The 14,061-nt window shown below is 35.2% G+C and overlaps 3 protein-coding genes across 3 annotated transcripts in view; 1 reads left to right on the top strand and 2 right to left on the bottom strand.

Annotated features, from left to right (window-relative positions):
- The window catches only part of LOC106111500 (cGMP-dependent 3',5'-cyclic phosphodiesterase-like), a 6,865-nt gene extending 2,475 nt beyond the window's left edge, over positions 1–4,390 (bottom strand). Inside the window, exons 1-11 of the mRNA XM_013293619.1 lie at positions 4,180–4,390; positions 3,739–3,855; positions 3,562–3,657; positions 3,131–3,267; positions 2,867–2,972; positions 2,433–2,573; positions 2,203–2,354; positions 1,755–1,980; positions 1,108–1,262; positions 548–706; positions 303–456 (exon numbers count right to left, since the gene is read on the bottom strand). Coding sequence (XP_013149073.1) covers positions 303–456; positions 548–706; positions 1,108–1,262; positions 1,755–1,980; positions 2,203–2,354; positions 2,433–2,573; positions 2,867–2,972; positions 3,131–3,267; positions 3,562–3,657; positions 3,739–3,855; positions 4,180–4,302 — 1,566 coding nt within the window. The 5' untranslated portion in view covers positions 4,303–4,390. The remainder of the gene's footprint in view (positions 1–302; positions 457–547; positions 707–1,107; positions 1,263–1,754; positions 1,981–2,202; positions 2,355–2,432; positions 2,574–2,866; positions 2,973–3,130; positions 3,268–3,561; positions 3,658–3,738; positions 3,856–4,179) is intronic.
- A 240-nt stretch (positions 4,391–4,630) lies between these two features.
- On the top strand, positions 4,631–7,859 carry LOC106111612 (UBX domain-containing protein 1). Its single transcript, XM_013293745.1, has 6 exons — positions 4,631–4,799; positions 4,869–5,265; positions 5,594–5,778; positions 6,146–6,316; positions 6,835–6,953; positions 7,642–7,859. The coding sequence occupies exons 1-6, from the start codon at positions 4,750–4,752 to the stop codon at positions 7,689–7,691; spliced, it is 972 nt and encodes a 323-aa protein (XP_013149199.1). The 5' UTR covers positions 4,631–4,749; the 3' UTR covers positions 7,692–7,859.
- Positions 7,860–8,739: 880 nt separating this feature from the next.
- On the bottom strand, positions 8,740–10,356 carry LOC106111558 (ribonuclease Oy). Its single transcript, XM_013293684.1, has 3 exons — positions 10,158–10,356; positions 9,784–10,073; positions 8,740–9,316 (listed from the first exon to the last, which is right to left on the bottom strand). Exons 1-3 carry the CDS (start codon positions 10,196–10,198, stop codon positions 8,841–8,843), a joined length of 807 nt encoding a protein of 268 aa, XP_013149138.1. The 5' UTR covers positions 10,199–10,356; the 3' UTR covers positions 8,740–8,840.
- Positions 10,357–14,061: the final 3,705 nt, after the last annotated feature.

Genomic DNA, 14,061 nt, shown 5'->3' with positions numbered 1-14,061 from the left:
GTCTCCTCCTCCGTCAATTAAAAGTAGGCAACGCATCTGCAATTGCGAATGTTTATGGGCAGCGGTCGCTTTCCATTTCGGTGGATTCACGTGACCGCTTGCTGGTTTGCCACCTTATATTATATAAAAAAGGTCTTTAAAAAGGTTACTTGAGACAAAACGGGTACTACTTAACAGTCAATCTCTACATTGAATCCAACGGGTAACCATTTGTAAGGAGTTACCTAAGGGTACTTCTTACGAGAAACGTGGAGTATTACGGCAATGTTACACTAACTAGAGTTTCGCACAAGATTCGCTTACTCTTTTCTTATTCTACCAATAAGTATTTTATTTCGATGATATGATAGTACTTTGTGATACTCACGCCCCATTATTTGAAATCTATTAGTAGTCCCGCGATGATCAAGGTCGTGAACCAAACAGGCTATCAAATACATGAGTGCTTGTAAATCACTGCAACAAATTCAAAATATCAAGTAATTTAATGTAGTTTTTTAAGGAGTTATACAAAAGCTTCGATCGAAGTTCCTAAGATTGTACTTACTTAAGATACCCTGAGGAGACCAGCTTATAGTTGATGAGGGCAGCGTATGCCCATTGTGCGACATTGAAGGCGTGCATCCAATTGTGGTAGGGCACGTCGCGATAGCCCTTCTTTACGTGCAGGACGAACCTCGCTAGTTTCATCGCATTTAGACTGAACCTGCAGTTCATAATATCATCCTTTACAACCTTCGTAGCTCCTATATTTATGTTCTTANNTTTCGCCAGCGACTCCGTCAACGTGGAATTCTTCCTGACTATCCTCTAGGTCTATGCCAGATTTCACCGAGATCCGTTAAGCCGTCTAGGCTACAACCTCTATCAAACATCCATCCTCCAAAAATCTCGCATTTATAACATTATGACGCCCCCCCCCTGGATAAGGAGTAAGAAATAAGATACAAAGTAAAGCGTGTCAGCTTGGCATTGTGTTAACCAATTACTCCTATAACATTGGTGCTGTCTCGCATTTTATTTCAGTAGTAACTATCATTATATCTTATACATTTTATTTTTGCAATAATTTAATAGGGTAGGGTGATATTATTTTGACTATCTAACTTCTTCTGCAGCCCGAGGTCTGAGAACATCTTGAGCACGTAGCAGGGCAGCTCGCGCGGCGGCAACGCGCGCACATTGAAGCTGAGACTGGCGAAGTGCGGGTGCTTGTGGAAGCCCGTGCACTCCAGGAGACGGGTCACCTCCATATCACCCACCTAAGTATACACCTCTTGTAATCAGTTGATATAAGACACTTTTGTAAGACGCTGACGGTAGGAATGGATGCTTTTGAAGAATAAACAAGGGTAAAAACCAGTATTGTGACAAAAAGCATAAAGGAAAAGTAGGGTTGACCGATTGTAACTAGAAATTCAGGTAGTCTTAGTAAGCCCTGGTTAAAAATAGGTAATTGGTCTTTTTATAAGAGAAGAGGGTAAACGAGCGGCGGAAACACATAGGTGGTCTACGACGCCGATAGACATCCGTAACACCAGAGGAACTACAAATGCGTTCCCGGCCTTTGAGGAGGAGGGCTTGCTTATTTCCAGTATCGATTTTCGGTTATTACCGAAAAACTACTGTTGCACCCCAGAGCATTTATAAGCAGAACTGATATTCAATTTCCAAAACTACAGTTTACTTACAAAACAGACTAAATTTGGAACTCCTTCGCCTACATATTGGAAATTCTGAAAGAAACTTGTAACCTTCATATGGTACATGACGAGTTCATTGGCGAGCGCGTTGCGGATGTGAGCCTCCTGCATCTTCTGATAGACCATGGAGTGTACGATGCAGACGCCGCAGTACACGCTGAACGCCAGAGCCATCTCCTCGTCCATTGCGTCGAAGTACGGGTCGCCAAGCTTGTTGTAGAGGCTGCCCACGCCGATTATACCGGACTGGTCGCGGATGGGGAAACATAGAAGGGACCTGGTATAAAAACGAGTTTATTAACACGTCCAGTGGTGGCCTGTAAATAGTTAAGCTACACATACTTAACTGAATCACTCTAAAGAAATTGCTTGACCGCGCTAATCGATGGAATTATCAATCGAAAATGACCTTAATTAATTTAGCATTTGACAGCTTAAAAACATAGTTTTAGACTAAAGCTAAGGCATACGTCATTTCGAATGAAGTTCTTTCAAATACCTGCAGGTGATTCCAGGATAAGAATCAATTTCTGGATTAAACTTGGGATGTTTCTCTGGATTCTTCACGTTGACTAGATTGCCCGTGCTAATGACTGTCCCTGCTATACCGACGTCCATTTTGAAACGTCTTTTCACCGTCTCCGTGTTAGTCTTTGAAATTTAGATTTCGATAATTAATTTCATTCGCTAAACAACTCCTAACTTTGAATCTATTAAAAACAGTGATACCATTTGTAGCTGCATAGGGTCGTAAATCTCAACAAGGTCCATCTGGTCGAGGTCTATGAGCATAACAGAGCAGTATTCGGCACTCATTAGCATCTTGGCCTGTTCCATAGCCATATGCAGCAGCGTTTGAAGCTTCTCTACCTGAGATACCACAGAGTATATTCAATAATAGTAGAGACCGCTGCACCATTAGCTGGTGGCCCATTCAATTCATGCGATATCACGAGACAGGGATAATAAAATGAAAATTCCTCTTTGGATGAGTGTGAGCCAAAGTAAACTTCTCTCCCTTTTCCTAATAGGAAAATAATGGTAATTGAAAAATCATCACTCTGTCCATGACAAATAAGCAACGCATCCTTTTAGATTCATGCAGTTGTCTATGGGCGGTTTTTTATGCAGACCGTTGCGTCACCTATAAAAACTGATCTCACCTGAGTAAACAATCTCCTAGCAACGCGCAGTAATTGCTGGCATTTGTTCTTGACCGTGCGCTCGTACTCCAGCATTATCGACTTCTTCAGTACCGGCCAGAAAAATCTTTAAATGCACACAAATTACGCAAAACACGTCACAAATGTTCTGTTTATAATTCAATGCTTATACAAAATCTTATAACTCAAAATGATTGGGAAAATTCTTCATCATGTTCCTTTCTTTACTGAACTGATAAAATCTATAATTATAATGCAACTAACAAGAAGGCTTCGTATATAATGACTCCGACGCGATCCTCCTGTATGGTGGGCGATACGATGCACACAATGAGGGAGAACGGGTTGTCAGGGATAGGGAACATTACCACACGCTTCTTAGGGTTCTCCGATTCTAAAACCTAAAATAATGAAAAAGGTTCTTTGTTAAATAATGTCAGGGTTGGGTACGTTAAAATAACTCAACAAGAATCCTTAAAAACTCGAAACAAAATCTGTAAATTGCTTTCATTACACTAATCTCATTGTTTTATGCTGTAATACTTTGCAAGATATGAAAGGTTTGGAAAAGGTAGCACTTTCTTCACTCGGTGGTTTTTTATAACTTATAAACTTCCAAGATACCTTGAGATTGCTGGTTTGGTATGGTTTGGTACACATAAAAAAAGATGTTTCAAAATAAATTTAACTCTTACAGGTTCGACGATACTTTTAAAATCCTCTTCCATATTACTCAAGTATTCTGTCTGCTCACCCACTGACTCCATAACAAGTTTAAATTTATCAGACAGCTAAAATTAACACAAAAAATGTATTAATAACCTTAAAGTGAAATATAATTTATCTCAAAAGCTAAGGCCCGTGATACTAACAGATATCTTACGCTTCCGTAACAACATCAAGGAGCCGACGGTTTCTATGAAAGCATCGGAGTGTTCCCTGTTCACCACCACAAGTAGTGCTTGCTCTGATACACATTCCTGGATGAGCTACAATCAGATAGTACATAGTATATCTCGAGCCCTAAACATAAACATAAACCTAAACATTAAGAAATTAACCAGGATTCATTTTCAAATTAGGTACTGTGATGTTATAATTTAGAGTACTCTCCCACTATGCCAAGGTCAAACCGTACAACAGTTTTAGTCAAAATGTGGCAACCCTATTCTTTCGGAAGGTATGTCCCCTTTCAGAAACTAACCATGCGATTTCGGTTCAAATGCAAAATAATTTATAATTTACACACACTTGCAAGGCACTTTAATTCTAGCCCGGACTTTTAAAATATGATTATAAGTATAATAAATTACGTATGTGTTTATTTTGGTTTGTAGTAGTGCACACTTGTCATCAGTTAAGCTCATAATCAGGTCCAAAATTTTGCCGGGATCGCTATTTTGCACACTCTTTCGTCGTTGTCGTCTTGCAATCATATTTTTAAATTAATTGATAAATGCGAATTATTATAAGAACTTTATAAAATGACAAATAATATTGACATAAAAACCATAAAACATTAATTTTGAAACGAGTCTATTTCATTGATTCATGATGACCATTATTTAAATGTATAAATATGATTGTATGATTGTGTCATAAAAAAATGTTAATGGAAATAAACCTCGGGTAATAAAAGGATTTAAATCGCTTGCTAAAATAATAAAATCCTATTTTTGTTGCACTATTGTCTATAGTTCGTTACTTCCCAAAGAATAGTTAAGATCATCGACCAATCGCAATGCAACAAAGAATATGTTACGCATTTCATACCAAAAAGACTCGACAAGCCATAAAAAGTAAAACAACAGCTGATGGGTGATGAAAAGTGATTTTCCGTTTGTAATATCTTGTTATTATATAAGTTAACGCAGAAGAATATAATGGCTGAGATTCAAACACTTATGGAAATGGGCTTTCCGAAGGAACGAGCGTAAGTCTTAGTTCATATTTATATAAACAGCAAAATAAATTAGGTTATATGCAATGTTGTTGTTTTTAGCGAGAAGGCGTTAGCGGTCACGAATTACAAAGGTGTGGAGCCTGCTATGGAATGGCTGTTGGCGCACGCTGATGAGCCTGATTTGGGATCTGGACAAACGATTGGCGGGAACTCTAGCACCGATGTCGAAGCAACTCCTTCGGCTTCGTCGGCACCGGCATCTGAGCCGGCGTCTGACGATTCGTCTGTGGCCAAATCATTTAAATGTGATGAGTGCGGAAAACTATTTAAAAACCAAGATGAAATGGAATTCCATGCGGCGAAAACCAATCACAGTAGTTTCTCTGAATCTACCGAGGAAAAGAAGCCATTGACTGAGGAGGAAAAAAAAGCTCAATTGGCTTTACTGGAGGAGAGGATGAAGCAGAAGAGGAAGGAAAGGGAAGAAAAAGAAAAGGTAAGTCAACATTTCGAACACTTTATTACCTAATTATGTTACAGCACACTTTGTAATAAATTATGTTAAAAAAATTTTAATTCTGTTCCACTGAGTATTAGAACATTTGATGCTTATATTAAAATAACATGAAGAATATTCCTTTTCATAAACTCCTAACCTATTTCTATGATTTACTTATTTTAGCGGTTTTACAATAACATTTTTACTCAATTTCTGTACATGTTTCAAGCACTACAGCAGGAGGTTTAAACAAATAGACATTTTAGAGCCACTAAAATTCCTGGCACATTGTTATGAGACATTAAAAGTATTTTTTTTCTGTCAGGCTGAAGCATTAGAGAGGGAGCGGCTCCGTATCAAATCAGGTAAAGACCTGCAGGACGCGAGACTCAGACTTCAGGAGCAGGAGATGCAGAAGTTGGTTGAGCAAAGGCGCAGAGAGAAGATTGAAGATCAAAAAGCAAGAGAGAGGGTCAGGGCACAGATTGAAGCCGACAAACAAGCTAGGAAGTAAGTATTTCTAGTAAATAAACATTGATTGTTCAAGTTTTAATGTTTACTGGGCTACCTAGATTATAGACAAGGCTGGGCCTGATTTTATGCTCTTATGTGCTGGAGCACACATATGGTAGTCTTCTAATGAAATGGAATATATTTACTTCCACTTCACATCTATCTTATGTGGTTAGAGTACTCCAGGCGAGGAGATTAATTCTCGCAATGGATGGACATGTTGCCAACATTTATTACTATTAAAAACTTGTACCACAAAATTCACTCTATTTTATCTCATGTGGGCTAGGCATACCAAATTTTCCTCCGGATCGATTTTACCTCTTATATTAGTTGTATAGAAACTTCCATGCCATAATTCCAGGCTTGCGGCATCAGGACAGAAGGAGGCACCTGCGCCAGCACCTGTCCCTCCCCAGCCCGCGCCAGCAGCACCCAAGGTGTCATACGAGCAGGCGCGCATACAGCTTCGGCTGCCCGATGGACAATCACTGTCTCACACTTTTAGTGCTAAGGAACAGCTTGCTGCCGTCAGGTAGTTTAGTTTATTATTAATTAGTTTTTTTTTTATAACATAAGGTGGCAAACGAGCAAACGGCCACCTGAAATCGCCAAAGTGACCGCTGCCCATAGACATCCGCAATTGCAGATGCGTTGCCTACCCTTATCAGACGGAGGAGGAGACGCACATAAAGAGGATATTTCCCCTTCTTATGCATCTCCTGCACTGTCAAATCTACTTCCTCTTCCCATCCTCTTTTTATAAGAAAAGGGTGGTAAAGAGAAAGGGACTTAAATTAGGCCTCCTGCACCACACTCATCAGACGAAACACGGAATTCTTTCCATTTCTCGCCTGTCTTCTGTGTGGTCGTGGTATTACTGGGGGCGTGCCGGCCCTGCAGTGCTAATATGTTAAAGCTGGCACTACCACTGAAAAAAGTTAAGAACAGTTAAGAATCTGTTTGTCAATGATATTTGTCACACATTTTAATATTTTCCCTTTAATAAGTAATTTGATAGATTAGAGTTAATTTTTGTATTTGTCGTTTCAGGTTATACTTACAAATGAATTCACAAGAGTTTGCTCAACAAGAGAACTTCAAGCTGATGACCACCTTCCCAAAGAAGATATTTACTGTTGATGATTATGACAAGCCTTTAGATTTATTGGGTATGTTTTTTATATCTTTATAAATATAGGTTTTATTTAAAACTAGCTGTTCCCATGCGACTTCATCTGCATGAAATTATGAAAATTTTATTACATTGTTTACATTTGTCAAATTATCAAACTGACATTACATGACAAACCTTGGCAATCTTTTTGCTTAATGTTAGCAGCAACTTATGGTCTCTTACCCACATTAGGGATTTTATCCAAAACATTTACGCTCTAAGTTTATTGGCGTGAAAATATATAGCCTAAAGCGTGATGTAAGTGTAGGGCTATTCATTAAAATAAGAATTATTCAAAAATATGCTGTAATTGCTGACATCTTAGGCAACAAAGAAGTGTGTTTACGCATTATTATAATAGTATAGATGTTACTTTAAACATGTGTGAATTTACTTTTAAAAGAATCTTTTTAGCACATGCTCTTTCAAATCAAAACAAACAATAAGTTTTAAACTTCTAACATGCTCATTTTGTGAGTACAATTTTTTGAGTCAACATTCCTCAAAGATGTTTCAATTCAACTAAAAAAATGAATCTTTACATACAGCAAAATTTATGAGATTGTCGACTATCCTCCGTGAAACATGGTAGAATTTATTACAAGTATGGCTTTGCATAGTCCATTATAATCAATGTGCATCTTTGATAGTGGAAGCTCAATGATTTTTTCAAATTTCTACAGGTCTGGTACCATCCGCTGTGATCATAGTCTCCAGAGGTCAAGGTCAATAAATGTAAAACTACTGAACTGAATAAGAAGTGAAGTGTTATTAAAATATCAGTGTTTTAATTTACCTTATATGTAATCTATGATAATGATATTCTCCGAATAAATGTATGGGTTTTGCAAGTTTCGCAGCATTATGGTGAATAAAGTTTGTGTAATTGTTTTATTTGTCTCAATCTTGATTCTCACTGATACAATGTTCAAAAACCCACTAAAGCAATGAACAATAATAAAAAACAATTTTAAGCATTAAATTCTTTCATTATTAGGTAAAAGTTTTATTATTAACATTCACTAAAATTGATAAATTATTCAACAATGAAAATCCATAAACTTTTTTTATTAATATTTATTAAAAAAAATCTTCAAATCCGAAAAACAGATAAAAATAATTAGTTACAGTAGAAACCGCTCAATACGATGTTAAATATATTATTGTTGCTTCCCTTAAAATAGCTGGTTTGACTATTTTTATATAAAAAAAAAACAATAGTAACATTGCAAATATTTCTAATCTACCTGTATAATTATTGCATTTATTCTTAATACTACAGCCATATTATTTGCGCTAATTTTACAAAAAAAGATTTTTGTCCTACTTGTGCATGATTTTTCAAAAATTACTACCGATTACTGAGAAAAAAAAAAGATAATATTATTTATATCACTTTTAACAGTAATTAATGAGCTTACATCTAACAAAAAAAATATCAAAAAGTTATTGTATGGCAGTGTACAAAGTCTTTTATTTTAAAAAACATTATGTATATTAAAAAAAATGACAACAAATTAATTATTGCTTTAAAAATGTGTAAGTAAAAATTCATTCTATGACAAAACTGTTATGTAAGCGATTTCTTGAAACAAATATAATTTGAAATATGAATGATCTCTAAAAAGAGGTTAAAATATTTCATTATTGTAATATTCAAAAAACCAAACAAATATCTAGAATTTGCACAAATTCTGTTGACACAAATAATGTGAAAATGAAATTGATATAATATAATAATATAATGTTAGTTACAGATATTCTGAAATGGTATTTATAATTTTCACTACAATATTAAGATGACATTTGCAGAACATTTTGTAATCGTAAAAAAATGGATGGCAAAAAAATTGCGATATAATAAAATTTGACTATGTTCCAATTATAATGTAAGCCATTGTAACCACATAGCTAATTTATATAAATTTACATATGTATTGCTTGGATAGTGAGGATACAAAACACCCTGTGAAGTATCACAATTAGTCAATATTGATTTACCTTCATACATCTTTGCTTTCAAATTCAAAACACCATCACAATCATGCAACTCAAGTGTTTTCGTGAAACAAATGCGTATTTCAGCTAAATAACTCTTGTTTTTCTCTTTCCTGCATTCGATAACTGGGTTAACACCTAATTTGTTTTTAATTGAGGTAAACATATCCAATACCGAATACTCATTGGTATTAGACGGGACTATACTTGATGCTTGTAAAATATCATGAACCATAAACTTCTGCACCCAATTGAGACCCATGTTGAAGTATTTGAGTTCAGAATTAAGAGGTTCGAGTACAGCCGCACATGTACCATGTTTGTTCCATTCGTGGGCCCAGAGAGCATAAGTAGAAGTACCTGGAATATGAAAATTGTCTATGAATTACATTTTGAACCAGATTCAACACTTGACACAATAATACAAAGAACGGATGTGAAAAAATATTCAATACAATAGAAGAAATATACAATAGAAATCTATTCTTGTAAAAGAAACATCATGGTATTGCTATTATTATTTAAATTTTAATTCTACAGTAAATTTTACATGTGATTGTTATTTACTCTTCTAAAATTTTGAGGCCCCCATTAATTATGCATTCACTGACCTCATTGTCAATGATATAATTCGCAAAACACTTCTTGTTTTTGAGATAAAATACATAAATTTTTTGTAACGAGAATCACATAACTGGATTTAATCTGCTGAAATATTTGTACATAATCTTATAGTTCATGTGACTTGTTTTTATCCATTGCTAGATCCAAGACTACTTGTTTTAGTAGCAGATTTAGGATGTATTTAATCCTAAATATGTACTTACCAGTTTCAACATTGGTCCATAACTGTTCTAAATTCTTCTCTATTGGCCTGACTTGTTCTGGATCAAAATGCCAAGTTCTGTTACAGAAAGCCGGCCCGATTGTCCCCAACTTTGTGGGCCAAATCCCGTGAATGGTCCATGAATCTTTGTTAGTCGGCAAGTTGCATGTATGTGTACGATCATGTTCCTTCCATTCAATACATACAGTTGCGGGCCAACTTTGAGTAAAAATCAATAAATCCCACTGAGGGGCATTAGCCTTAATTTCTCTGAGTTGTACATAATTCATACTGAAATATTAACACAATTTAATATCTCATTCTCTCATAACATCACATAGAATTATCATAAAATGAATAAATGCACAAACTTACCCCAAACATATTATGAATGAAGTCCAAAAGACATTTATCATCTTTACTATGGATATACCATGTAATGTGGACGAATAAATAATGAGAATGAAAGAATGTAGTAAAAGCCTTAAATTATAGTTACTACGCTTTATTGTTTGTTCCAAACCCAAAATATTTGTTTTTTTGCAAACTGGCAAATTCTGACATTGATACACGTCAACTGTCAAATTCATTTGACAAAATCATAGAGTATTTGATAACAGATTATAATAAATTATTACTATTCTGTCAATGTCAAATAACTACGGTGAAATTATAGGCATAGTAGGGATGGGACTGTGCTTATTTGTAAGACTATCGATATTCATTTTGATTATTATTTGCACAGCACTTGAAATTAATTATAGCTTAGTTATACTGTTGGTAGGTACATCACAAACCATATTTGTATAATATTCTATGAAAAAACTGCTAAGTTCTCGTATTTGCATAATTACTATGAGACGGATTTACTAAATGAGAACATTAAAACCATATGTTTTTTTATTAGAGCTAAAGGATTCAAATATTTTTCCTACTTATAACCTTGGTATGATTAATATAAACTCCAAGTTGACGACCTATACTTTTTACCAAGATGGTTACCGTTCCTATATAATCATAATCTCATTCCACATTTTTCTTCAACCGTCACTCGCTCTGGTGCACTTTACAAAAAGTCGTATCGCGTGCGTTACGTTACGATGGTCAAGTATCCCCGCGATTTCTTTAAAAATACATTATAGAGCTTTTCTACCAACACAGTGGTTATAAACACAATTAAGTAGCTGAACAATTTACACTTATAAAGATAGATAATGCTTTGAAAAGTTAATTAATTCCTGTTTTAAAACATGCAGACAACGATTTCGATGTTTTTGTACTGACAACATAAATTGTCTTCAAACAATTTAAGAGTATAGGCACAAGGGTGCATTATTTGTGAGTACGTGCACTTTCACATAATATTTGTTTTTTCTTTGTCCCTACGATTAAACTAAACGACATAATATGTAACCAGTTTCTTTTTCTATGTAACATTGTGTTTTATTATTCCTTTTCACATATTTACATGCAACAAATGAAAAAAAAATATTTATTACAACATTATTGGGACCAATGTTAATCGATTTAGTAAGAATATAAATTTCTAACCTCATTTATATTCGATTACAAATGATCAATTTAAATGACATACGTTCTAATAAAATATTACTTGGCAATAAAATTACATTTCGTAATAATAAAACCTAGGCAGTAGGCATAGCAACTGACCTACGACAACTTGACCTTTAACCCCGCACCCTTCAAGAACGCCCGGGTCGAGACGGGAGAGAAAATATTCGATAAAGAAATAACAAAATTCATGAGAGCGTTATAAACGAGATAATTTGAAACAAAAACTTAATAACGTCATTATTTACTTAATTACTGATTCATGTTTTGATTTTCAAATATCCATTTTTAAAGTTCTATACAACAATGTCGAATATTTCTAATGAACATTACAGTTAAAACTTTGTCTAATCGAAGTTTTAATCACAAATGGGACAAACAAATAGTAATTAACTAAGTGTTCCTATTCGATACTTGGTGCGTTTACCCTAAAAAAATGAAATGGCATTCGACAGTGTATAGGGCACCTGGCAATGTCATTGTGGCGACGACTCGACCTTCAGTCACTGGCCGTAACTAGTCTCCAAATAGATGTTTACGGGTTCAAATGAGGATTACGAATAAATATAATCTGTCTCCTCTAAGTAATTATGTCAACAAAATTCTGTGGCAGTGGCTGAATTTGATTTACAGAGGCCCAAATGAGTAAAAAACCTGTGCTCCTTATAAATGCTTTTTATAAAAGAAATCAATTAATTAACAGAAAGATCGTATTTTATAATAATGCATTAATTAATTACGTTTAAAAATACAGTTTTCAAACCATTCCCGCGCCACTTTTCCCAGTTAACAGATACATAGTTGAAATTGTCCAAAACTTCTAACCAGGTCGTTGCACCCGTTCGTTTGACATGATATGAGTTTTCCCGCCAATCGGGTAATGCGAGCGTATTTGGCGCGTGCGCGGTCGCGTGCCCGCACTACCGCTAATTGGTAAGAAAAACGCGTCACGGAGCGTGTGCGCGGTTCTTACGACGCCCACCCGCCCGGAAACCGCACGAACGAGCGTTTTTTTAGTCGCATCGTATTAATTTTTCAAATGATCGGGAGCAATGGCCGTGTTGTTAATTGTAGATATCTGTGACGGTAGCGTTACATAGGCCTTTTATATAGTACCGGAACTAGGTGATACGCAGTACTAGACGGGTCAACAATCTGATTTATCAAGGACTGTGCTTTTAATAATACTGGTTATAAATTGTCATTATGTATTTTATATTCCTATAGATGGATTCAATTTAATTCCTTATACCAAATTTTACTGCCCATTTTACGTTTTAAAGAGGCAATATTAGAAAAAAAATTAAAAAAATAAAAAATGACCTGGGCAACATTTAAAAATGTGGTGAAAGGTAATTTTTATAATAAAAATTATGTATATTATTTGTATTAATTTCTGTATGCAACGATGCGTGTCAGTTGGCTGACCGTCGAAGCGTGTGCCTGCAACTAATCGATACATTGAAAAAAACTAACACCGCCGCTTTCTAAGTACTGGTTATGCTGTCGTAATTACACTAAGAACGACATATAAATCATATTTTACATAAACCTATAAATAATAAAAATCAAACAGATTAAATAGGAATTAAATTTAACAAAGAGTAATATGAATTTCAACCCACACCATTCTTTAACATTCTACAAACGTACGCATTTCGTGCTACTTCCTATTTTGCACTGTCAATGTACAATTCCTTTGAACGTTGTGAAATAATCTTCCAAGGGGATTTCCAAACCTCTAAAAGCCTATTTCCACTTGTGACTAATCGTGTGACACGGACCGTTCGCTGCTTTCATTTGTATTATGTTTTCATATTTATTTATTTTTGAGTCTGGCGGATAACGGCTAAGTGAAAATAGGCACACGAACAAAACATCGTAATTTTTCCTCATAGGATATTTGTTTATGGACGGTGGTGTTCATATAAAGTGACTGTAACCCCTAAATTTATGGTAGTAAGAATAAATATACGTAGAGAGAATACGTAGGTTTTTCTTGACATAATAAATTCTTCTTTATTTAAATTCTTTAAAATTAAAACTGGCACCCTAAGCGCATCAGTCGTTGTAGTTAGTTTATTTTAATTACAGTATACACTTAGTTGCAGTGAAAGTGATTCAAGCGGGCAATGAGGCACAGTTGCGTAAGTATTAATATTAATTCCGGTCACATCTTGGTCGTGAGTCACTCATTTGGACCCGGGACCTTTCAATAGCAAGGCTGTTGCGCTGCTTTACATACAATATCACCAATAGACACGATCGCCATCTTTTGTCCTCAACTGATATTATATATTAATATTTTAAACTAGATGTTCCCGCGACTTCGTCTATGCAATATTAAGATAAAAAGTAGCCTATAATCTGCCCGACTATGTCAGCTACCCTTCAGTGAAAGTCTAGTCGAAATCGGCCCAGCCGTTTCGGAGATTACCCGAAACAAACGCGGCTTACGGACAGAGAGACAAACAAAAAAATTTTAAATGCGATTTTCGTTACCAGCACCGCAAATACATCTTTTACCGAAATCTGGGTTTTTTTGATATTACAAACCGACACTCCAATTTTATTACATGTATGTATAGACTCTTCCTGTCGCGTCTAAGAGTTATTATAATAATAATAATAATAATAATAACTCATTTAATCCATTCAGAACGTAAAATAACATAACAAACAACAGAATAATCGAATATACACAAAG

The sequence above is a fragment of the Papilio polytes genome, unplaced genomic scaffold, assembly GCF_000836215.1.
Source record: "Papilio polytes unplaced genomic scaffold, Ppol_1.0 DF824158.1, whole genome shotgun sequence".
NCBI lineage: Eukaryota > Metazoa > Arthropoda > Insecta > Lepidoptera > Papilionidae > Papilio > Papilio polytes.
The sequence above is the reverse complement of the archived record's forward strand: the minus strand, read 5'-3'. Positions and strand labels throughout refer to the sequence as shown.